Source organism: Tyto alba, unplaced genomic scaffold, assembly GCF_018691265.1.
Source record: "Tyto alba isolate M040663 unplaced genomic scaffold, T.alba_DEE_v4.0 Super-Scaffold_40, whole genome shotgun sequence".
NCBI classification, from domain to species: Eukaryota; Metazoa; Chordata; class Aves; order Strigiformes; family Tytonidae; genus Tyto; species Tyto alba.
The window spans coordinates 16,021,341-16,044,964 of NW_024881316.1; the positions used below are offsets into that span (position 1 = coordinate 16,021,341).

At 38.4% G+C, this 23,624-nt stretch overlaps 1 protein-coding gene across 4 annotated transcripts in view; it reads right to left on the reverse strand.

Annotated features, from left to right (window-relative positions):
- Positions 1 to 23,624, reverse strand: part of MYO6 (myosin VI) — a 106,909-nt gene that overhangs the window by 79,487 nt on the left and 3,798 nt on the right. For all 4 annotated transcript variants that reach the window (XM_042802982.1, XM_042802985.1, XM_042802984.1 and 1 more), the window contains one exon: positions 5,057 to 5,195. In XM_042802982.1, coding sequence (XP_042658916.1) covers positions 5,057 to 5,173 — 117 coding nt within the window. In that variant the 5' untranslated portion in view covers positions 5,174 to 5,195. Of the gene's footprint in view, positions 1 to 5,056; positions 5,196 to 23,624 lie in introns of those variants that run through there.

Consider the following 23,624-nt stretch of genomic DNA (forward strand, 5'->3'; position numbering starts at 1 on the left):
TAAGACTGATATCCCTCTTCCCTACAAAGTTATCATAAAGTATCCAATTTGTAGCCATAATAAAATGTATTTTGTCATCCCCTTATCAGGATCTAATGCAGAAAAATATGCACAAGAAGCTTTCCTACAGAAAACAGAGCTGCCTCATGATGTTGGAACGTCTGAATGTCCATCAGCCCAACCTCCTCCAAAATATCCTTTATCAGAGCTTGGTGGAGCCATGGATGACCTGAACACCTTTACCTAGCTCAGAAAGTTGCCTGCTGCTAATCAGAGTTTTAGCAGGGTAGAGATCCCCCCCACCCCACTTCCTCCCTCTCACAGTATTGCAGTTAGAACATATTATCATAATAATTTTCTCTGCAAGTTTGTTGGTGATGAAGGTGTGTCTCATTGGGTAAAAAGATATTTGAACACAACAGTTTACCTTGTAACCAGTTCCCTGTGCATGAAACAGCAAAAAAGTTTAAAAAGAGTATGACCAGCTCCACAAAAATCTAACCTCACTTCTTGTTCTCCTGTGCTGATGTGTAACCCAAGTTTACTTACTAAACACAACAGCTGCCACGCTGCAGCAGGCACAGTCTCCTTTTCCCCATGGAAATGGAGACAAGAAGTTTGGTCTGATATTTGAAAAGTTGGGTCTTACTAACAAAGACAGAAATTTTTTTTCATGGGAGAATGAACACAATACCCACCTACTCTATAAGACACTTCACAAATCTCTTATACTTTAACCTTTCATGGATCTAAAGCCAGCCGTACCAAATATATCCCAGAAGAGGAAGGAATAGCGTTTTCAATGTCCTCACCACTCAGCCTTCTGATTCAAGATAAATTTCAGTGAAAAAAAAAATGATAATTCATACTGTGTTACATCCTCCTTTATTTTTTTTAATTAAATGTGAATTGTGACAATTTCTAGAATATTTCAGAAGTGATAAAACAAATAAGCAATACAAAGACTTATCTGAAAGCTGATGTTGTTCTGTTAGACTTTTTTAGATCAGAACATGAAGCCTATTTTCAACAAAGAATTTCACTCCTGTATGTCTCACTTTGATTACTGCTTTATGTAAGGTGATTACTTGTCATGTAGGCAAGCACGCTAGCTAGATGTGCAGAGATCTGAGTGTTGCCAATTACTAAAATCTAAAATATAAAATGGGAAAGTGGGCAAGGTATTCCAGGTCTATCAATAAAAAATCATCCAAAGAAATTCTTTACTAAATTGTCCCTTTTTTTTTAAAAAAAAAAAAAAAAAAAAAAAAAAAAAAAACACCCAAAACAAACAAAAAAGCCACAAGCATTTATTTTAAGGAAAAAACACTTCAGGCATTTGGTGGAAGACTTTTGCATTAAGGCATAGCTTAGCACAAACTTCTAAGAAAATGGAGAGGGTATTAATCTTATGAGATACTAAAACCATCTCAGTAGGCAAAGCAGAGGGTTTGGGGGTTTTTGTAGTTTTTTTTTTTTTTTTCCCCTCTCTGTAATGAAGTAGCCCTTGAAATCCAATGGCAATCTTAACTATTCTCCCAGAAACTAGATGAGTGAAAAAAGATATCTTTCCATTCAAGCAGGATCTTCTTTCTACCATGTAATCCAATACATGTAACCATGCCTCCCTTTATACCTTCCAGATACAGACAGGAGACATCCCTACTCCCAGCTGTATTTCAAACCAACCTAAAGCAGTACAAACGGTGCTTAAGACAGACAAAGAACATGTCTCATTTGTGCAAGCAAGTTGCACTCACTGCTAAGGAAAAAAAAAAAAAAAAAAAACCCCTTAGCTTGAAACACTGAACTTTGGACATTCTGATCCTTACTTTCAAAGTACATTTATTCATTTATACTTAGCCTGGAAAAATACCTTTCTGGTTGTTCACAGCATACCAGATCAGGTGCCCCATAAAGCCCTCCATGACCCTTCAGAGCTGGCGCAGAGCCGTAAGGCGCCTCTTGGCTGTCGGCAGGAGGGGTGTCAGTGAGTGCCTGCAGCACCACACACCTTCCCAGTGACTGCCAGAAACTCAGCACAGCTCATGCTCTGGCAAACACCAGCCCCCCATCCTGTGACATGAGGGTCCCACTATGGCATTGTAGGATCCAAGTCCCCCCAAGATATCTCTTCCTAATCACTTTAACTTAAGTTTGCTGCCTCCAGGAAAAGAAAGTTCGGCAACTTCACTGTCATCTGCCTTCTCCCTGTTACAGCATCACGCAACACAACAAAGTAAGATATATACAACAGGATCTGAGGTTAGGGTTCCCAGGAAGTTCAGAAAAGTACACTCCAAGTAGAATCATAAATGGAATACTGGTGGAGTTTAGCAACTGGCTGCCTTTCTACCCGCCTCACTCCTTGTACATCAGCATGCAGCAGCTGGTGGGGCACGGGCTACGGCTGCCAACCCCGGTCCCCTAGTCCGGTTCAAAGTCCATCCTCAGGGCAGCACTCCAAGCCCTAGGTGGGACCACGCTCATTAGTAAACCGCTCTCCAGTTTCTCTGTCTTCTTTCCAGTCCTGGCATTTATCAGCCTTGCAAGCCGATGATCTAGTTTTCAAGGAGTAGCTCCCATCATGTAACACATTCACCCCTCTGTCCTGATAACACGCTCCTGCAGCTTGGGTTACTCTTCCTTGTACGGTGCAGGCGGGGTGACTCAGATCCCCACCTCTCCTAGTCACCCAGCCTCCACACAGAAATGTAAATGCTGCTGTTAATTCTGTACGGGCTGCGGTACCCAGAACTGCTGCTGCTGGTTTGTAAGCAAATGGATGTGTTGGCCAACTACCTTCACCCAGTCTGGCCTGGGTAACTTGGTTTCATAATACACAGCAATCTGCAGCCACGCTGGCTGCAGGTCCTCCTTCCACTGCTTGCTGCCGTCCTGAAAACTTTCCACTTCTTCATTTTTAAGGTGGATCCGTTCTCTGACCTCGTTTGCTGTGTCAGGCTAAGAGGGTGCTGCTCTGCAGTGCCAGAGCTGGCTACGGGTGGGGGAGGGAGGGAAGATTTTGAGGCAACACGAAACTGCTGCCTTGCAGCATTTACTGCAGTTATTAACAACATATTTTAATTAACCATTAAGTGGTATAAAATGCAATAATCAAACATGTGCATGCACATTTCCTTTTCAGCCTGTGATCTCTGGTAAACTACCAGCACCTACAGAGAATACATATGACATGTTAATGACCCAGATTAAAAAATAATAATAAGTTACACTGCCCGGATACGTTTACAAGATCAAGTTACTCCTCTCTTCCCTATAATTACCATGGGCAACTCTGGAGCTGCTAGATCACTCCTCCTTACTGAAGAGCACTTCTGGACTATCATTTTAAGTAAACAAAGTTGATAATAATGGGTATTAATGCTGACTACTTCAAATTAAGGGTCTAAACCCACAAGAACAGAGTCATCTTAAAAAGATAAAAAGCAATGAGAGACATTTCACTATAAAAAGAAATCAATGACACCTTGAAAAGACTGAGAAGGTAAACAAGAAAAAATTTTACTCCACTTCTATTAACATAAGGAATTTTGATAATTGGAAATATAGGACCATAATCTCCACAGTATTTAAACTGTGAAGTGTTGGTTCTTTTAGATGAGTGAACATTTGGCCCTGAATTGATCTGTTTAATTCAAGAAAACAGCCAACAGCAGAATAACAAGCTTCCTAGGCAAAATAAATTGTTCATTATGAAGTAAAACATTTGTGGTGTAGAATAATATTTTCTTTAAAAAAAAAAAAAAAAATATGCACCCTGAAATGAGTGTATGTTAGAAATAAACAGTGACTCAGGAATCTCCTTATTGCCTGTTTCTGTTTCAATATACAGACTTTTGCAATTTATCATATCAGAACCATTTGGGGACATGAACAGAAATAGGGGTGGGGGCCAAAATCACTTAAGTCAGTTAAAAACTACTTAACCATAAGCTTTGGAGTATTTAATATTCTTGTCTGAATAATTTTGCTCTTCCTCAAATTGAAGAATGCATACTACTACTACTAAACCTACAAACTATCTCTTACACAAAAATCAGACATTACATTTGCTTTATATTTCTAAGGAAAGCCAAATCAATTTCCTCTCCAAAACTCAGAAAAAAGAAAGTTTATAAACATTCCTCTGAAAGGAAGGACTGTTGTATAACCTTTTGACCTGTGACAAGGCATTCTCTACTACTGCTGACATGAAAAAAGAAGTTACAAAAAACATTTTGTCTTTTACATACCTGAAGATACAGAAAGAACAAAATTGTTAGAAAGGGCACGTAACACATATTCAAAAAGACCAGAATCACAACTTTTAACACAGTGTCTGATCTTATCCCAGCTAGTAAAAACCAGCATGTTGACCATGTGAATTAGGATAATTGTTAGATACAAGGTGCTTCCTGTAAAAACTGTCATTTAATTACGACATACTTAATCTGAAAGATGTCATGATAAATGAAGCAGTTGGAACAAACTAATTAGGATGAATTAGGACTTAATTTTAAAAGTTACATTTATTTTGCCTTTAATGTGATGTAGAAATTCCATAGGACTTTGTTTGACATTGTGTTACTTCTCAAGGTACTTGAGGTAAGAGGATTCATCTCTCAATTGTCATCAGTCTAACAGTAAAGTGTCTAATCTAAACCAGAGCCTAGCACACCCCTGTAGGACACTCTGTGCATGTAAGGGAAAAGAGAGAACCTAATCTCTCCAATTTAGAAAAATAAATAGTCTCTAATTTAGAAAAATAAAGTATGCAGTACTGAATCGAATGGCTACGGAGATTCAATCCTCCTCTCTTTCACCAGCACATACTCAACACACATGCAAATAACTGACAGAAAGCATACATTGCTGGGATGTTCCATTTGCAATGCAAGCTAAAGCTAAACAAAGATCCTTAGCCAAACTTAGAACAGAAAACTGATTTTCCACTCCTTCAGGCTGCACATAATTGTAGATATTGGCAAAGATCTGGCCTACAGGTAAAACTGTTTTTGTAAGGTTTTTCTCTGTTCCTCTGTGAAACACTTACCTTGCCTTTCTGATTCAAAGGTTCAATAGTTAAGTTGTTAGTGCCAATGTCCACAATCATCCCCATCTGAAACCCATCAGTTGGGTGTGGAGCCCAAACGGGCTTCCCATCCTCCATTGTGGAATCTATACAGTATTTTCTGTAAAAAGAAAAAAAAAAAATTAAACAAACAAAAAAATGTATACCAACTTAGTAAGCTATCAGGATTCACTATACAAACTTTATTATGTTTATTCCTATTATTCAGTGTGGAAGGAGCCAGCCTGCAGACTGAAGGCAACTTGTGAGGACAAGATTCTTCCAGCCTTTTTCCAACCTGCAGTATTTTCCTTACAGAGGATAACATCAGACTTGAGTACAGAGGAGATTCAAGAACAGATCAGTTTTGGGTAGGGGGAGTGGTGTATGTGTGTCCACAGACCTCTCCCTGCACCTCCTTCCCCAATTTCCCTGACTTGTGAACCAAAAAGAGGGTCTATCTCACAATCAAAATAGAAGACAATTTCAAAGCTAAGACCATACTAGGAGTGTGCATATACACATACTTGCATACACATGTATAGACATACACATACATATATGGGCATGCAGGGAGTCATAATGGATACTTGCCTGTACTTGATTTGGTGTGCAACTACTTTATTTTCTGTAAGGGGCACATGTCATGGCATGTGAGCAGAAATCCAGTCTCTTGTAATTTGAGACACATGAACGCGCTTACTCTTTTCACATGGGTGGGCATATGGCTTTTAAATAACCCATGAATATATACGGTCACAATTGATTTATCATACGATAAACCTTTGAGAGACTGACCTCTGATACTGTAACATTATAACTCTGCTTCTTAAGGAACACTAACCTTATTTTTCATAAAAATATTATATGAAAATTGTTTCAGAGGAATCTATGCTGTACAACTGAAAGAGAGGCAAAGGCCAAGACATTCAAACCTTAGGCTTCTCAAGTTATGCAGCTAAATAAGCTCCCAATTAAAAGGACTATTTGATTGCATGCAATACTCATTGAGCTAACCAGGAAAGTTGCCAGGACTGGGACACTCTGAATGGCTAACGGTGCCATTTTAAATATGCTGAATTAGTCCTTTTTTTAAAAAAAAAGAAAAAAAAAAAAAAACACCACCACCCAAACCTACTTTGTAGTCTTTACACTAATAAAAATAGAGAGTCCACACAGCTTGAAAGGCTCACTTCTCCTGGCCATTTCTTACTCCCCTCTGAAACTCATTCACATACTAAATTGACATGTTTTAGTGATTCAAAAATTTGTAAAAAGAATCTCATATCACCAAGGTGTAACTTGCCTCTCAGAATGAACCAAATCAGCCTGCCAAGCAGCAAAGAAAACACTGGCAGCAAAGAAAACACTGGCAGCAAACTCCAAGAGTCTGTAAGCTAGGAAACATGTCCCACTTTTTTCTTTTCCCACATCTGAAGGAAAGAGGTCCAAAATTTCTCACAACCGCGGAATGCTGCAGACCCCTTTCCATAAGCAGTGTCAAGGAAAAAGAGTCACTGGCCCACCAGAAAGTTGTACAACCCCAAGAAAAGGACACACCTGTCCCACAGAGGATCTGTCAGGACACAATGAACATGTCCTGCTTTTTGCTGCCTCCAAGGACTTCAGAAAGGTTTGAAGAGAAAGAAGAGGCTTGATGTGACTGCTCTGAGAATGCTGCTGGTCTCAGTGTTTTACTTGTCAAGGAATATGAAAATTTGCTGTTAACTTTAACATGAAATAATAAAGATAAAAAGTAATTCAAAAGCAAAAAAAATATATTTTTTTAAATGAAGTAGCATTCTGAAGAGACTTTGAAAAAACTAGCTATATAGTACCTAATTTTGTGTTGGTGTCTGTTTCTGTTTAAATTACTCATTTATTCAGATTTTTTTTCCCCCTGAATGCAGCTCAGGATTTAAGAAGCTCATGAAGATTTTAACAAATGTTTCCAGTGTATTCTTCTCACGCAATTCATGCTATTTAAAACTTTACATTTAATACAAGAAAACTTGCAGTTTACTTTTCCCCCATGAATGGTGCATGTTTACTTCTTTTAACTACTCATAGAAAGTTTATGTTCTAAAACCTCAAGTGTCATATTCACTTCAAACCTTTTGCCACATCCCATGAACTCTACAAATTACCAACATCTTCAACACGTGTTGCCAGCATCATACGATAAATCCTGTAAAACATGTGTATTCACTCACAATTGGCTGTTGGCCATTTTTTCTTTACTTTAGGATACTGTAAATTAGATCCAGTACACACCACAGTTTTACGGATTTTTTTTTTTTTTTTTTCAGTCAGATGTGACCTCTGAGCACAACTACCATTGAGGGCATAGTTACTAAACTGCTGAGTTTATTTCTGGATATAACCAGGCCTTCATTTATTCACAAGCCTATCATTTGCTCTTAAAATGCTAGTTCAAATTAGTACTTAAGTGATATGTCACATAACCACTAAAAACAAGGTTCCCTTTTACATCCCGAGTAGCATGGTCAGGACTCCAGATGTAAGCATGTTGCATAAGAAACAAACATCGAAATTACTGCCAAATTTCTGCCAAAAGTTAGAATCCAATCTCCACAATTAGCATCCATCTGCTTTGCTCACTGGCATGGGCTTTTACATTCTTACATATTCTTAATGCTTCATGTTTTATTAATAAATTACAATAGGGGAGCGTCACAAGCTAAAAAAATACTCTTGAAGGACAGAGCAGTGACGGAATTCAGCCACCACGAGGAAATGTATGTTTAAGAAAAATACCTGAGGCTTTCCAAGCATCTAAGAATCCACTGGGAGAAAACATCTAAATACAAGTGTAGTAGTTATTCACTGGACAATTACTTTTAATAAATACAGTCTTCTGCCGAAGAAGTGACACAAAACCAGTTGTAACATTTTGGTTTTGGCACCACTCCAGCTCTGTCAGCTGGGACTCAACAGGCAGCACATTAAAATTGGATACCAAAACCTATCAGGTCATACCTGCTCTATTATATATCCCTCCATCTGATGTATATGCCATCGCCCTTGAGGCAGACACATGAAATCTATTCCTGAACTAGCTCTTGAATAGCTGGTTTCCAGACCAGCATTTTAAGGTGATCAGAAACAAAAAAAAGCTCAAAGTTCAACTACCTGATAGAAGTCCTTTACAAAAAGAAAATAGCACTTTTTAAAAACATGAAACTATGTTTTATTGATTAAAACATACATATCACAGAACACAAACTGGGAAAAATAGAATTTGGATGGAGAACCTTCAAATCTTATCTTCCCCATAAAAATACAGCCCCAGTCTGGTTACAGACCATTCATTAATAGCAGTTAGTGGAAACAGACTTTTTTCCCCCATGTGCAACCATCTAAATCCAATCTACATGCAACCAACTTCACTGCACTGTCGAAAGAGCACACTGTTTCTGAAAACTATAAAAGCAAGACTCATATCCAGGCTAAAAGCACTAAGGCAATACATTTGAGAGCAACACCACCAAACACAAGGAGTCACCTGAATGATGCTTCCAAAAAAAGGAGCCATCTTCCACATTTATATTTGTGCATATGTACTCAACACATAGTAAAGATATAAGTAGTTGATTTTAAGTTGCTAGGTCGTTTTGGTCTCCACAATTAAGACTTCTTCCAACATGAAGGAGAGAATTCAAAGGTTACGCTTACAACCAGGAAGCCAGCTGCCCCTTTTTCTTTCTACAGTCAGTAGAAAAAGAAACCAGAAACCCGTACTGGAGTTTGTCTCTCCGTTGAGCAGGAAAGAGCCAGTAATAAAACAAGTCTTTGTCTAAAGTTGATAAACCTAATAGCTATTCCTTCAAATGTCAGATTTTCATAATTATCAAGCAGTAATAGACCTTGCCTTAATTATCAGTAATAGTATTCAACGCAGTCAGTATTGGCTAAACATTAGTAGCCAGCAGTTCAAACAACTTGCAAGACAAAACTATACTGTGCTCCCCAGATTACAACAGCAAAACCAGCCATCAGCTCTTTTATCTTTTTCTGCACTATTGTTCCCTCTGTTGAAGAGTGTTTAATGATATTGCTTCTCAAAAGATTTATCTACGTAACACATTGAGTATATGAAACAACTAAAAATTCCTCAGTTGAAAGTTGGCAGGTTACCATCCCACTTACGTTTCTTTTAAAATCAAGAACATTTAAGTAATGTGATAAAACTACATTTTGATTTTGTAGAGTATTGAAAAGGAAATCAAACACTACCATCTGGTGAAAGAATTCTAGGAAGGAAAAATATAGTAATGTAATTTTAAACTTGTTATCAGAGTCCAGAGATAGGCATTTACATGATGTGATCCTATTTACTATCCTATGTACAGTTTACTATACCACCTAGGCACGGTACTGATTGCTGAATTAGCTAACTAAAACAAATGGAAAATTAAACTTGATTAAACAACTGACAGGATCTCATTAGGTTGGCTAAATCCAAGAAAAATAAACTAGTCAGAATAGGTATAGTAGCAAATGATCACAGTAAAAGTAGAATTACATATGTTATGTTAAAAAAAACCCTACTAGTTGTGTGTTTAAAAGCTGCTCAAAATTCTGCAGATTACACTGGGCACATGAGAATGCTTTGGAAAAGGCCCTGTGAATATACAGGGCAGACCAGAAAGAGGAAAACATTGATACATAGTGGTAACTTACTCTCAGGCAAGTTATTTTTATAACCCTAGTTCATTGTTTGAGTGAAACTGCAACAAATCAAAGCTTAGGCAGTATTCAGAATTCTACTGCAAGCAACATAGTATTTCAAAGGATCTGCAGATATAGTACAGGGATTTTTCTTTTTTTTTTTTTGAGCTAAATGCAATACAGTCATAACTGTATTGTTTAACTTAATAGTATACCCATTCAATTTTTATTTATTTACTTTTTCAGTTTATTGTAAAACTCTACATTTACACACTCTTCCAGTGTAGCTATAGCAAGCTGCAGGTTTTTTCCACACCTACTTTAAGATAACATCAGCAAAGTAACTGTGTCAAGTGGAGACTTCTGCCAACCCAGAAAATAAGAAAACGGGCTAGTATACAGCACAGTATAAAGGTATCTCCAAAAACAATTTGCCTTGAAAATGTTAATGCTGAGTTGTTAATTGCCAATACATTTTGTAGATGTATACAAGTAAAACAAAGAGTAATAATTCATACATCTGTGATTTACTAGATAAAAACTTCTTTTAAAGCTACATGCTCTGACTGCCAGAGACGATTTGCACACAACAGCTGATGAAATAAATCTCATGGCATGCTCATTTTTTTGTGTATTTGCATGTATCAACATGTTTTAAATACTGGGCTGCTACAAATTGATTTCTGTAGTATTCCTGTAAGAATCACTCTATTGTATTTGTATTTAGCATTCACATAGGAAATACCTACTCTGCTGTTGGGTTTATTACTCAAACTTTAAAAAAAAAAAGACAAGCCAATCCTACAATGCTTAAAGCAGAAGAGAAACTTCCACATCAAATGTGGCGATTCCCAGTTACAAAAAACCTGTCCTGGACCTCAGTAAAGCAAGCCTGCAACGCTCAGTATCATTTCAGAAACAGCTTCATATGGAACATCCATCTGTGCTCTCTTTCCACTTCCCTCACTATGGAAAACGTTTATGAAGTTCTGAAATTTGAAGAAAAAGACACGAGTAATTCCAGAAATATACCGTTGAAGAATGAAATTTAAGGCACAGAGGAAGGGGTGTGACAGACACGTTTGGCGAAAGACCTGTACAGCTTACCCTAAACCATCTTACCTTCCGGCGTCTTAATTTCTGCTTGAGCCAACTGACCCCAGCTATGCTCCTGGCTTTGCTCCCTACTCCTGCCTCTTCCCCTCCCGGCCACCTTGAGAAATACCGATGCAGGTCAGGAGATGGTCTGAGTTAGAACAAGTACTGTGAAAAAAACCCACATAATTACTTTGTCTGCAAATATTTAAATGGGTGTTGCATCCAAGTAAGTTCCCAAGAAGAATCAATTTAACTCAACTACTGGTAAGAGATTTCCTTCACAGGAACTGAATGTTTCATATTTATCACTAGTCTGAAAACAAGGTGCTACATGCATTGAGCTGTAGGCAAGATCTCTTCCAGTTTTGAAATACATTTGTTTCACGCTTTTTCAAATGCGTCGTGTTTAACCAATTAACACTTTTGTATGTATACACACTTTTCACAGAACAAAAATGTAGCCCATTAAAAAAGGATAAGATCATTTTTAAAAGCTCCTATTGTAGGAAGCTTATCTAACATAATTCGTACTTTAACTGAACAGATTTATTAAAAGGCCAAAGCGTCTTTCCACTTTTGTTTACTAAGTGTTGAGAAACAAAAATAAATACTTCCTGGCCAAGAAAATCTGCCATTGAAGGTTACAGTGAAGCTCCAAGAGAGCCACAAGAAGGATTTGGGCAATTACAACAAACACACCAACCCCGTAGGTATGGCAGAAGAAACAGGTCCACAAGAAGGGGCTGGAGACAGAAAAGCATGGCTCACTGCACACCCAGCAAAGGCAAAGCAGCAAACACTCTCACTAACTGTACCGTGTGAGAAAATGACAAGGAGTGGAGAAGATGAAAGGCTGAATGAGACTTAGCAAAGACAGCAACATCCATTCTATATTAACTAGCAGATTGATATTGGCTCATATTGAATCCTGAAGTAATCATGACGGTGTTTGTACTTGAAGGAGAAAAAAAGAAAAGCTAATTTCTATAAACCCAAAAGAATAAATTGAAGGGAACAAGCAGCTTCCATTTGTCATCAATGCCAATCAACTCAGCTCTCAGCAAGCTGTAGAGTTTTTGAAGTTAAGCATTTGCTTAGACCTTTAAAAGAAAAAAACACCATCATATTATATGAAGTTTTGTTTGGGGACCCTATAAAAATGTTAGTGGTAGTTCCAACCTCAAGCATTTCAAATAAATGAAAAAGCAACATCTCACTTTTACTAAGCCTAACCAAAAACACCAGCTGCAGAAACCTCCATGGAAAGTTTCCCATCTGCATCAGCGGGGTCTGCAGAAGCAAGTGCTCGTGGGGGAAGCTTTCCAGTGGACTCTGCCCAACCACACTTACTGATTTTTTAGAAATTCATCCCTCACCAGACCACATGAACACAAAAGGTCTTTGTGGTACCTGATGTCACTGTGGCCCATACACACACTGTGCCCACCTGTGTTCCCCACAGCAAGTACTGACTGGATCTGACGAGATGTGGCTTATGCAGTAATATCCTACTGGAGCAACAGTTCAAAAATGACAACAAAACAAACAAAAAACCCCACCTAAATATCATGAAAGATAGGCTGAAACAGCTCTTACTTGCAGCAATACAGTTCTAGTTAATTAAATAAATTTCTAGCTAGCTTTAATATTATGTCAAACTTTAGTAGCCAATATTTGTCCAATTCCAATTGCTGTTCTACAAGACCAAGATGAATTCTGTACAGCTTGTGAGCTTGTAAAAGTAACCACAGAGGCTGAGGTCTTTGACTATGACACTGGGAAGTTAAACTTGATTCATATTAGGATCATCAAGGTTTGATGATTTCCTCTGTGATTCCTTCTCTTCTGACAGCTTTTTAAGCTACCATTCTCTCAAGAACATTGTTCCTATTTCAGTTCCTACTAACAGGATAAAGAAGTTTCTCTCCCAATTCTTGTTATTTAAAATAACCCAAGAGGAGCTTCCTGACAAACCAAGGCATAAGCATGCCAAGGGGATCTGCACAAGCACTTTCAACCAACAGCAATACCTAAGTCAGTAATAGCAACAAGCAGAAAGAGGAAAAGTAGCAAAATCCAAAACACAAATTTCAGCAAGAGAAAAAAAAAAAAAAAATATGAAGTTAAAATTAAGGACAAAACTCCTCAGTTATGGTCTGGGCACTACTTCAGAAGCATTACAAAACAGAAATGAGGACCAGAAAAACCAGAAGAAAACCAATATGCCTAAGAGACAGAGATTGAAAGAGGTTGTTCAACTTAACTCTTTCAGACTGGGCAAGTCAGCCCTAGTGAAACCCGCGAGCAGTGAGAGGAGAACAAATGAATTACAAGGCAGAACTCAGCAAACAGATAAAGGTATCAAAGCAAAATCAAAGGCATCTGAGGCCTCCTCATGATAAAGTATAAAGAACACATAAGAGCAGACAGACACACTCCTTGCCAGTCTAGCTGGAGTAGTTCAAGCTAACGAGGTGAACTCTGGAGTTAACTACTCCTACAGCTGAGAGACCACACTGTGTGGCCACTGGTAGCAGTGCTCAAGCACACTAGCTTAAATCATATTCAACGAACAGCCTCAATAAGGGCAGGTAACTTTAAACCCCTACAGCTAGCACTTTAACGGTGTATTTGTTTACACCCTTGTGTGCCATGTTTTCCAAGTGTAAACATCAGAGAGAACAAATACTTCTTAAAGACTAACGATGACTCTAAGCTAATGAAGTTTAAATTCTCCTCCAGTTATGTCATTTTCCAGCCTTCCCCACCCATTCATCTTTTACAACTCATACTCTCCCACTGTCAAATTAGGGTGCCCCGTTTCCCCACCCAATGCACCCCACTGCCAAGCTATTGCTCATCTTCAGGTGACCTAATACAAGAACTGATGAGTTTATTCTAAGACTATGCACCCATCAGTTTCTCTTTGAGCTCTGTATACAAGATGAAACAAAAGCTGCATCAAGTCTGCCAAACACAAGAGACCTCAGCTCCAGCACAGAAAGTAGCATATAATATTACGTAAATGAAAAAAATAGTAATGTAAGAAATACCTTCCTTTGATTCCCAAATGCTTAAAGGAAATTCTATTACTTATGGTAAACATTCATTTGGTATGTAAATATCTGGTTACTAGCTCCCATAATCTGAATTGCAGAAGCTGCATGTTATGGTAAGTAATCAGGACCCCAGAATTTTAATCCTCTGTAGACCACCACAAATGTCAGCTAAAAGTACACCTTGGTGTAACCAGCAGGGGCTCGAACCAGTTAAAGCAAGCATATATTGCATTCTACATCAGCATTTGCCAAGCTGGTTCAGAAAGAGAACGAGGCAGACTGAATCCCAGTAATTTAGTCTAACTCATATGAACACAGATAAACCTAAAGTTCATCCCCTCACACAAAAATCAGAGACATATTCCTAACCATCAATTTAAGGAAAACAAAAACAAAAACACAACAACAAAAAGCCCAACTTTTGAATGCTTTTGAATTTTTGGTATTTCACCAGCAATTCAAGAACTCTCCACAACTTAACTCATTTCTCAGAAAAATACTTGAAGAAGGAAGCCTACACTAACTAGTGACAATACCATACATGCAGTGCTTTTAGATGAGTCATGCTCAGCCCCTGAAGTTCAGGCAACCCTACAATTCCAGTAGAGAAAGTCAAGAGCTGGTTTATAACCTTAAGGCTATCAGTAACTTTGTTCTCTGCAGCTGCACTCATGAATGCTTTAGAAATACTCTGGAGACTCCTGGAGGTAACCAATTCACAACTCCAGCCCCTTCCCAGAACTCATTTGCATTGTTGAGTTTCGAACTTTAACTAACCCTCTTGCTGAAGTGTAATAAAGCAAAACTAAGTAAATAAGTAAATACAGAGATAAGCAAGAGAGCAATCTGCACTGAGTTTTATCAGTTTGATAAATACATATATGTACAAATAATAGAACAGAGAGATGCATTTGCATTATAACTTGGTTTTAAAGTCCAGCAGTAAGAAAACATTGTTGAACACCCCTTCCCCGTACATATCAGAGTGAAAATGGAACTAATGTTAGAAAAATAAGAATATATACTCAGTCAGGATCCAATTCAAATCAAATAAACGAAACACTGCAGATGGAAGCATCAAAGACTGATGGAATGTCTGCAGGAAACCTCAGATGCTTGACCTCAGGCCACTGCAGAGAGGCTGGACTACAAAAAAAAGGCAATTGTACTTTCTGTCTTCCTACCAGAATAACAAATAGCAAGTAAATCAGAGGTTTCCAAATAGTACCAACTTTAATTTGGCCCCTTTAATAAAGGAGAAAATACTAGTACCTAATGACAATCAGCACCTGCAGATTAACGGGTACAATCCAGGAACTGTTCACTGTCATCCCTCTCTGCACAGAAACCACAGTTCTTTCAGAGACAGAATTTACCTCCTAAAAACACTTGTATTATCAGGTACTGTCCCCTTTTTCATCTTTTCATATCAGCCTCTACCTCCTACAAAAAGTACAGGTGTAATTTATAGGTGATGGGTTGAAACACACACAATCCTCTACATACTGTAATGAACTTGGGAGAAACTCCCCCTTCAGAACTGGGTAACTGAAAAAAAGCAAGATTCTTGTCTAAACAAAAAAAAAAAAACAAAACAAAAAAAAAAAAAAAACCAAAAAACAAAAAAAAAAAAAAACAAAAAAAAAAAAAAACATAAAAAGAAAGAGGACAGAAAAATCTATTCTCTAGATCACCAATGTCACTGAAAGTAATTCTGAGGAATGAGACTGAAAGCTTTCTCTTAGCATAAAGGAGAATGAGAGCCACTTAAGACAGTTATCAACAGCAAAGGACAAAAAAGAAGTATCCACAGCTACCCAAAGAAAGTGACACAGAACATGTTTTGTCAATAAATCCATCTTTTGGGGAGATGAGTTTTCTTGGGGAGATGAGTACAATGGGCCCCTTATTATGAGGCAAGAATGTACAAATAGTAATTTCAGCAAGAGACAGTAATTGCAAAGAATTTGCCTACGCTATCTCAATCTCAAAAAGAGATCTGGAACATACGCTTAAGAATAAAATCCACAAAAACCATCAGAGGGCTGGAACACCTCTCCGATGCACAAAGGCTGAGTTGGGGTTGTTCAGCCTGGGGAAGAGAAGGCTACAGGAGACCCTATTGTGGCCTTTCAATAATTAAAGGGGGCTTCCAAGAAAGATGTTGAGAAACTTTTAACCAGGGCCTTTAGTGACAGGACAATGGGCAACGGTTTTAAACTGAAGGAGAGTACATTTAGATAGGATATAAAGAAGATATTTTTTATTATGTGGATGGTGAGATACTGGAACAGGTTACCCAGAGAAGCTGTGGCTGCCCCTTCGCTGGGAATGTTCAAGGTCAGCACTGGGTGAGACTTGAAGCATCCTGATCCAGTGAAAGATGTCCCTGTCCATGGCAGAGCGCTTGGCCTAGGCGACCTTTAAAGCACCCTTCCAACCCAAACCATTCTATGATTCTAAAATAACCTTTAATTCATGGATTATTCACAGAAGGCAAAGTGCTGGAAAGGCTAGGCATCTGAACAGCAATAAATCAGACAAAATCTATCGTTAGCACCAACAGGAGCTCAGCAGCAGCAAAAACTGCAGACCGTAACAACTTCTGCATTAGCCACATCCTGACCACAGCTCAACTCTCATTTCTGCTAGGACGCTAACTCTGCAAGGTTTGAGAAAGTTCTGGGTTTCCCTAAACCTAGGTACAAGGCCAAGCAGAATATGGACTCTGGATCACAGCTAATCTTTGCTCAGATTTTGCCACAGCCTAAGACAAATGTACTCCTGCCAGACAGGCCGTTTTTCTTACTTCTGGGTCAAGGTCTTTAGGGAGCTTCAAGTAACTGATGCTGCTCCCACAGCTCCACATTTTTACAGACCACGAATTAGAAAAATCCAGCTCAAGAACATCACGCTCAGTGCTTGTTCAGAAAATGCTTAGATTGTCTAAGGCAGAAGATTGAGATCAAAGTCCAGTTGTGTTTTACTCACTCATTATAACACCTCAAATACATCATCTGAACACTACTCATCACCCCTGCCACATATAAAATGTTATTTATTAATTTAACAGGAACGTTGCAAGAAAGTGCATCCCTGCTCAAGGGATTCTGTTGAAGTCAACAGTGACTAAAAACTACCAATCAGCATTACCACAAAAATCATTATTAATTTTCTGTCCAAGTGTAACAAAACCTATACAAGAGACCCAGCTTGACCAATTCCATCTTTCAGAAGAAATCTGGGGTAGCTTTAAGGCTTTCAACAGCAATTCCTGTGGTGCAGGTGATACAGTGAACTCTCTTCACACGCAAGAGTCTTCACATTCCTGAGGCTGGAGATTACACTAAAGCACAACAACCACAGGCATATGCAGTCTCAATAAATCTGATATGAAATAAACTGAAAATAACACATGCAGAATCACAGCTACCAGGACTAACACTTAAGCATAATTACAAATTTTGTACAGAAGCTCATGCAAAGGACAAACCACCATGGTCACATGCCAAGAATAGCCTATTTATTTTGGCAAGGAGGCCAAAAGTGGAGTGGTCAGGTTGTAAATTCAGCGGCAAAAAGTGGCTTAGGTGTTTTTAAATTCAAAACTTCCTAAGCAATTACAGCTGGAGCAAAATTTCTGGGAGAATGAGCACCATCATGCTGCCACTGCTACTTTCCCAATTGGAGTCAGCAGCTCAAAGATGAGAGAGCATTTAACTCTGGCACTTGAGCTTTCATTTCAGACTATGAAAAATAAAAGAAAGATACAAAGAGCACACCTTCAGAGGTTATGAAACTCATCACAGTTACTTTTCCCTTCTCTTCCTTCAAGTACACGAATATTTACTTTCCATTTTCTTTTCCCTTCTTTAACAATTACCCAAGAACTTAACATTATGGTGCGGCTACAATCATATTACATTCATTTTCATCTCAGGAACAAAATGAAAAATGAAAATTCTGATATTATTTTCAATTCTAAGTGACAACTTTCCTCCATTTTGTTGCTGTACAGCCCCTCCTACAATATTCTGAATTGAACATTTTTGAGCAAAACCAGAGAAGTCATATGGAAGCCCTGTATGATCAATTTTAGATACTTCTGATTTGGTGATTTTTTTAATGTGTTTTTCTTTTTTTACTTATTGTAGAGACTTTAGTAATATCCATTATCTCAAAAAAAAAGACAAATTTCTGAATTCTCAGGCATATTACAGAATTTTTTCAAGTCATTACTTGTCCTTACATAAATCCAAAAATTAAGTCTTAAACTCAATGGACATATCTATGTTAGCAAGTAACACAGAACAGGAGCAAGTTTGTACAGTGAAACAGCAGCGAAGAGGGGCCAGTGCCCATACTACATGCATTTTGAGGGTTTTACTAAATCTAGTTAGTTCAAAATGGCTCTAGCCTGGGCCCCTGGACTGGATATGAATTCACAGCTGAAGAATATCAGGTGTTTTTCTAAGGAGAATCCAGTTTGGTGCCTGGACCTGCAGTATAGCAAGTGCAGACAACCGGGAGGTTCACCACAAGAGCAAGCTCCTGAGATCAACTAAAACACTAACGGAGACGCATCACTACTCGTTCTTTATCCAGCTGCTGATGATTCCTGGCACAGGGAAAGACAGAAGTTGTAGACTGTTGCTCTAACATAGTCACAGGCCAGTTTAGGGCATTATTCCCCTTTTTTATCTGCATTTTATCTTCAACTTTATCACCATTTTAATCTAAGCTTTTATACTACTGTGCATTAGTGATCCTATGACATATATAGCTACCAGTCATATAGCATTACTGAACAGAAAGAAAGGCCTTAATACAATAGGAAGACAGATTAAATAATGTAAGCTGAGTTATTCTTCCTTCGCTCCCCATGGACAGACTATTCCTACTGCAACACATTTTCCCTTAGACCTCCAAAGTATGGTTCTGTTCTTCTCCAATACATGCTGCTTTTCAAAACCAGAGTTCAAACGCCAGCCGAACCAAGTTTTCCCCTTCAGACTTTATATAATCAGAGTGATCTTGCGCTCTAAAAACAGAGCATGATCAAAGTTATCTTCAGTTCCCTCTAAACTGTCCCAAGAGGACCCAGCACCCCCCAGCCTACAAGCCACCCCCAGGCAGCTCTCACCCACCCATGAGGCAGCAAGGCAAGACACCAAGGGCAGCACACTCCAAAAAGCAACCCTCGCCCCAGCTGCCGGGGGACACCCAAAAATACTGTTGTCTAATCAAACAACCAGTCTCAAAGTTAAAAGACCACTCGGCTGGTAACTTACCACCAGCTCCCTGTCAGATGATGCTGAGGAGTGGAAAGATGGAAGCAGCAGCAACAGGAATGCAAGTAAGTCCTGTTCCTGCATGTTTCGACATCAAACTGTTCAGCAGTCCCGAACAAAGGCTTGTGCTTATTCAACCTACAAATAACTTTAATCATCATGTTTTGTCTAAAACTGGGGTATGGATTCATCTCTCCAGAGGAGATTAATCTTCCTGTTGCTTGTCATACAGGAGAGATTTAAATTAGGGCTTTAAGTCAAAAGCACAAATAACATTTGCAGTTCTGCAGATCTAATCATGTATTGAAATTTTTGTGCCTGTTCCAACAACACATTATAAAAAGTAAACTTTTCTTTCATTTATGGGCAATACATAAAATGTAAATCCAAACTGTTTTAAAAACACACTGGAAGACACTATTAAAAACACCCTCAAGGAGAGCGTACAAGGCTCACACACAGAAGTTCCCAAATACAAGATCAGTGCAACATAACTCTTTCCCACAAACTTCAGATACCTCCACCATGAAAAACACGTAGAACCCTCTTTCCCCTCTGCCAAGACAACTCAGTCCCCTCACTCACTATGCAATGGTCCACTTGCTATCAACTAGGAAACTATTAAGAGACATCCAGGACACTCTATAACTTAGGGAAGAGCTTCCAAAAAAAAAAAAAAAAAAAAAAACAAAAAAACAAAAACCCAGGTGAAGTAATTTAACAGCTCACTGCCCCAAGCACAAAAGTCACAGTTCCCATTTCTCAGTCCCCTCCTTCCCAACTCAGGCTGTACCAGCCCTGACTCTTGCAAGCCAGCTCACTGCACTGCAACAGCAGAAAAAGATCACTGCCAAAGTGCATGGTTTAATCGACTTAAATAATTCCTTCCAATTCAAAAAGAACATGGGGGAGCTCGACTCCCAGCATAAAATAGAAAGTCTATCCACAAGAGAGTAGAGATGAGAGCAGAAACTCCTCCTTGAGGCAACAGCAAGTTACCACCTTGGCTCTCCACATCTCTGAAAATGCAGTCTAAGAAAACCAGTGCAGACCAAGTATCTGCCTTTCCTAAGGCACAAAAATGAGTCCACTTCTAATTCAAAGTTCAAGTAGATTTACTTTATTCATTTTTAACAAACCATCCTTTCTTAGATGTACGTTTCCCTTTACTAAAAGCAAAATATTTCACACAGAAATACAAATATCTGAAACATTAATTAAGGGTATTTTCTTAATGATTCAGGTTAAAAACTCAAACCTTTATAAACCTAACAGTTTTTCCATAGCTTTGACGATTTTGTTCAATATTTCTCATAAATCAGCAGGTTTTCTCATCTCCCCCAGCTGATGTTACCTGGAACATTTTGCAAAAAAAAATCTCAACATACATACAAGCACGGCCTGAATTACCTGGACACACCTTGAATTCAGATGTTCAAGGCCAATCTAGAAAATAGTGACTTATCTTCATAGAATAAAGATGCATTTTTAAACATTTAAAAAATAATCGAGTGCATATAGTATTTACCAAACAACTGTATTTTTGGTTCTTGTGTTTGTTCAACATGAAGGAAAAAAGAGAAAACATAACAGAAACTCAAAAAGAGATTCTGGAATTGATTACCAGCATTTCATTGAGCTATATGATGTCAAGGATGGTTGACATCACGTTTCCCAGCTGTAAAAGTAGGGCATTTTATGTGGATCACAGAGATTTGGCCCATATAACCTTCTGGATTTAAGTAACACCCTTTTTTAACAGTTATTTTTAACTGCTGGTTTGGCAGCCCCCAAAAGGGGATTAAGAAAAAATAATATGTGAAAGACCCCACAGATGTGAAATTTCTGACAGAATCCTGGTGCCCAGCAGAAACTTCAGGAGGTCTAGAAATCAAAAGACTAAATGATTTTTACAAGCTAATGAGTAAAACTGATATCACAGCTGACATCACAGGTTCAAACCATGTATTAGCTACACATCTGCACATACAAAGTGCAATCAATACGCTCAATAACAAGACGATCAAGAAAGGCAATCGAATGGAATTGCCTATATAAGTGAGAAAGAGCAGATGTAGCTGGAGCAGAAATGCACTGAGCAGCCATTTCCACTTAGTACTTTAATTAATGTTCTTGAAGAAACTTCTCATTTTCTCAACACCACTCCCAAGAAACAGACACAACCCAATTTAATGCAACATGCTATACATCACCAGGATTCACGCAGGTGACACAAGAGGAAAACCCAAACTTAATTAGATCAGTTGCTATAAAATCCATGGGTTTTCTTATTTGGCACATTTAAACCTATCATCCAGTTAATCAGAGAGAAGGATAATGTGACATAGTTCTTAAGCACACTTCAAGGATACTTAAATCTTATATTTTTTTCCTGTAATTCAAATACCTTCTGTGATCAAGAGGAACACCTCTGAAGCCTTCCTCCAATTCTAGCCCAAACTAACTGAATAGTCTCAAAATCCTTCCCACTAACTAAAAAAAATGTTACTAATTTCTAACCTTGAAGATAAATCCCCTTGTTCTTCCAAGGCCAAGGCAAAACATCTTCCTGCACATCTACACAACTTTCCTCTATATGCTCAATACCAGCCACTCAGAAATTCCATGAAGTTTTTAACAAATCCTTTGCCAAACAGAAAATTTTAAGGTTTATGTAATCACAGGCTAAATATATACAATAGTTATATGGAAAACAGACTACAGAATCATTCAATCTAGCAGTAAAAGCTGTAATACACAATCACTGGGAACAGACGCCACACAGACTAGAAATTGGCACTATTTTAAACACAAAGACTATCAATCACTGAAAATGTTTTGTAGAATTACTTTTAACCAATAACACAGACTGTTTTTTTTTTTCTTCCCAGTTCAGTATTTCTCAGTCTGATTTGAAAGACAACACACCTAGTCTGCAAAGTAGCTGCCGCCTTTATTTATTTTCAGTACCTATACAGACACAGCCAAAGTGCTAGTCCTTTCTGACAGAAATACTCGGGAGTCAATTCCTGGCTGGTTTCAGCTTTTGAAGATATTTCAAGCACTCAGAAACATCAACAATGTCAATCAAGAGGTCTAGAAGACAGTTCAAAAAGACACACACAAAATTCTGATGATAAAAACATTTACCTAATGCATATGTGATTACAAGCAAGACCCTCACTGCTGACTGCTAAAAGGTAAACCACAAAACAGTCCCGGGCTTTTTTCACGGAAAACACGTTACTAGTTTTTAAAGGATGAAAGATACAAATCTAAACCAAATAGACTGATCAAAGATGCAGAAGACACTGTGCTGCTATTGAAGGAAAGACTGTGGGATAATGTGAAACTTATCATCAATGGACCCACAACCTGGGGCTCAGGGCTTTACAAAGCATCCTCTTCAGCTTTCTAGACTTCTGTTCTACAATGCTCCAACTCAAGTTCACTCGAGCACTCTATTTGGGACTCCAGTCCAGAGGTCTTCAGCACTCGTGTATTCCAGCAAATATATTCTTTACTGCAGATTCACATAGTCCATGTATCTGCTTTGGAAATTCATCCAACATTTGAGCTCCACAGAAGCTTAAACTGCAGCAATCAAGAAATTCTACACAAAATTCAGATATGACCAATTCACATTGCCCCTTGTGAACAGAAATACTTCAAATCTGCTTTCATGATGGATATTTCAGGCCTTGAAGGACATGAGCACCCTCTTGGAGGGGCGGGGTAGGGATTAATACTAACCTCATAGACTGCCTGTATTGCCTCTCTGGAGTAAAAATCCTCCTCCTGGTTTTTAATTACCCTTGGGAACTAGAAAACTAAAAGTTTGTAAGTATAGTTGTCTTACAACATCATATGATTAGAGATCTTCTAAGGACATCTTAGAAAAAATTCAAAACAGTGTAAAAGACACAATTATGTATAGACTAGAGATAAATCTGACTACAGTGAAGAACTCAGGTTAATTCAAGTCAGACATTTCCTCAGGAACCCAGAAAAGCCAAATTCCTTCATTTGGTGCTAAGAGCAAGCGAGCAATCAACAGAGGGGGTTCAGGCACCTTCCAGAGATCTATATGAAGTCTTGAGGCAAGAACTCTAGAATAATTGAGTTCAAAAAGAGTAAGATGATAGTACAAAGCAACCCAACTGGCAGAACTCAACTCACTGAACTAAAAAAAGCCAAAACAAAAACACAACGGACCCATTTTGCAAAATGCATCAACAGATGAATCAGTACCCTTGTCACACCTCGTTAATGGAGACTCCACCTCTCTTTAAAAAGACTTATGTTCCACCCTCCACAACAGCATACCTGTCTTCAATTACAGGGATATGCATGTTTCCTTTTATTGATTGAAGGACACAAGGTCTGAAGAATCATCCTATTATTTCTATT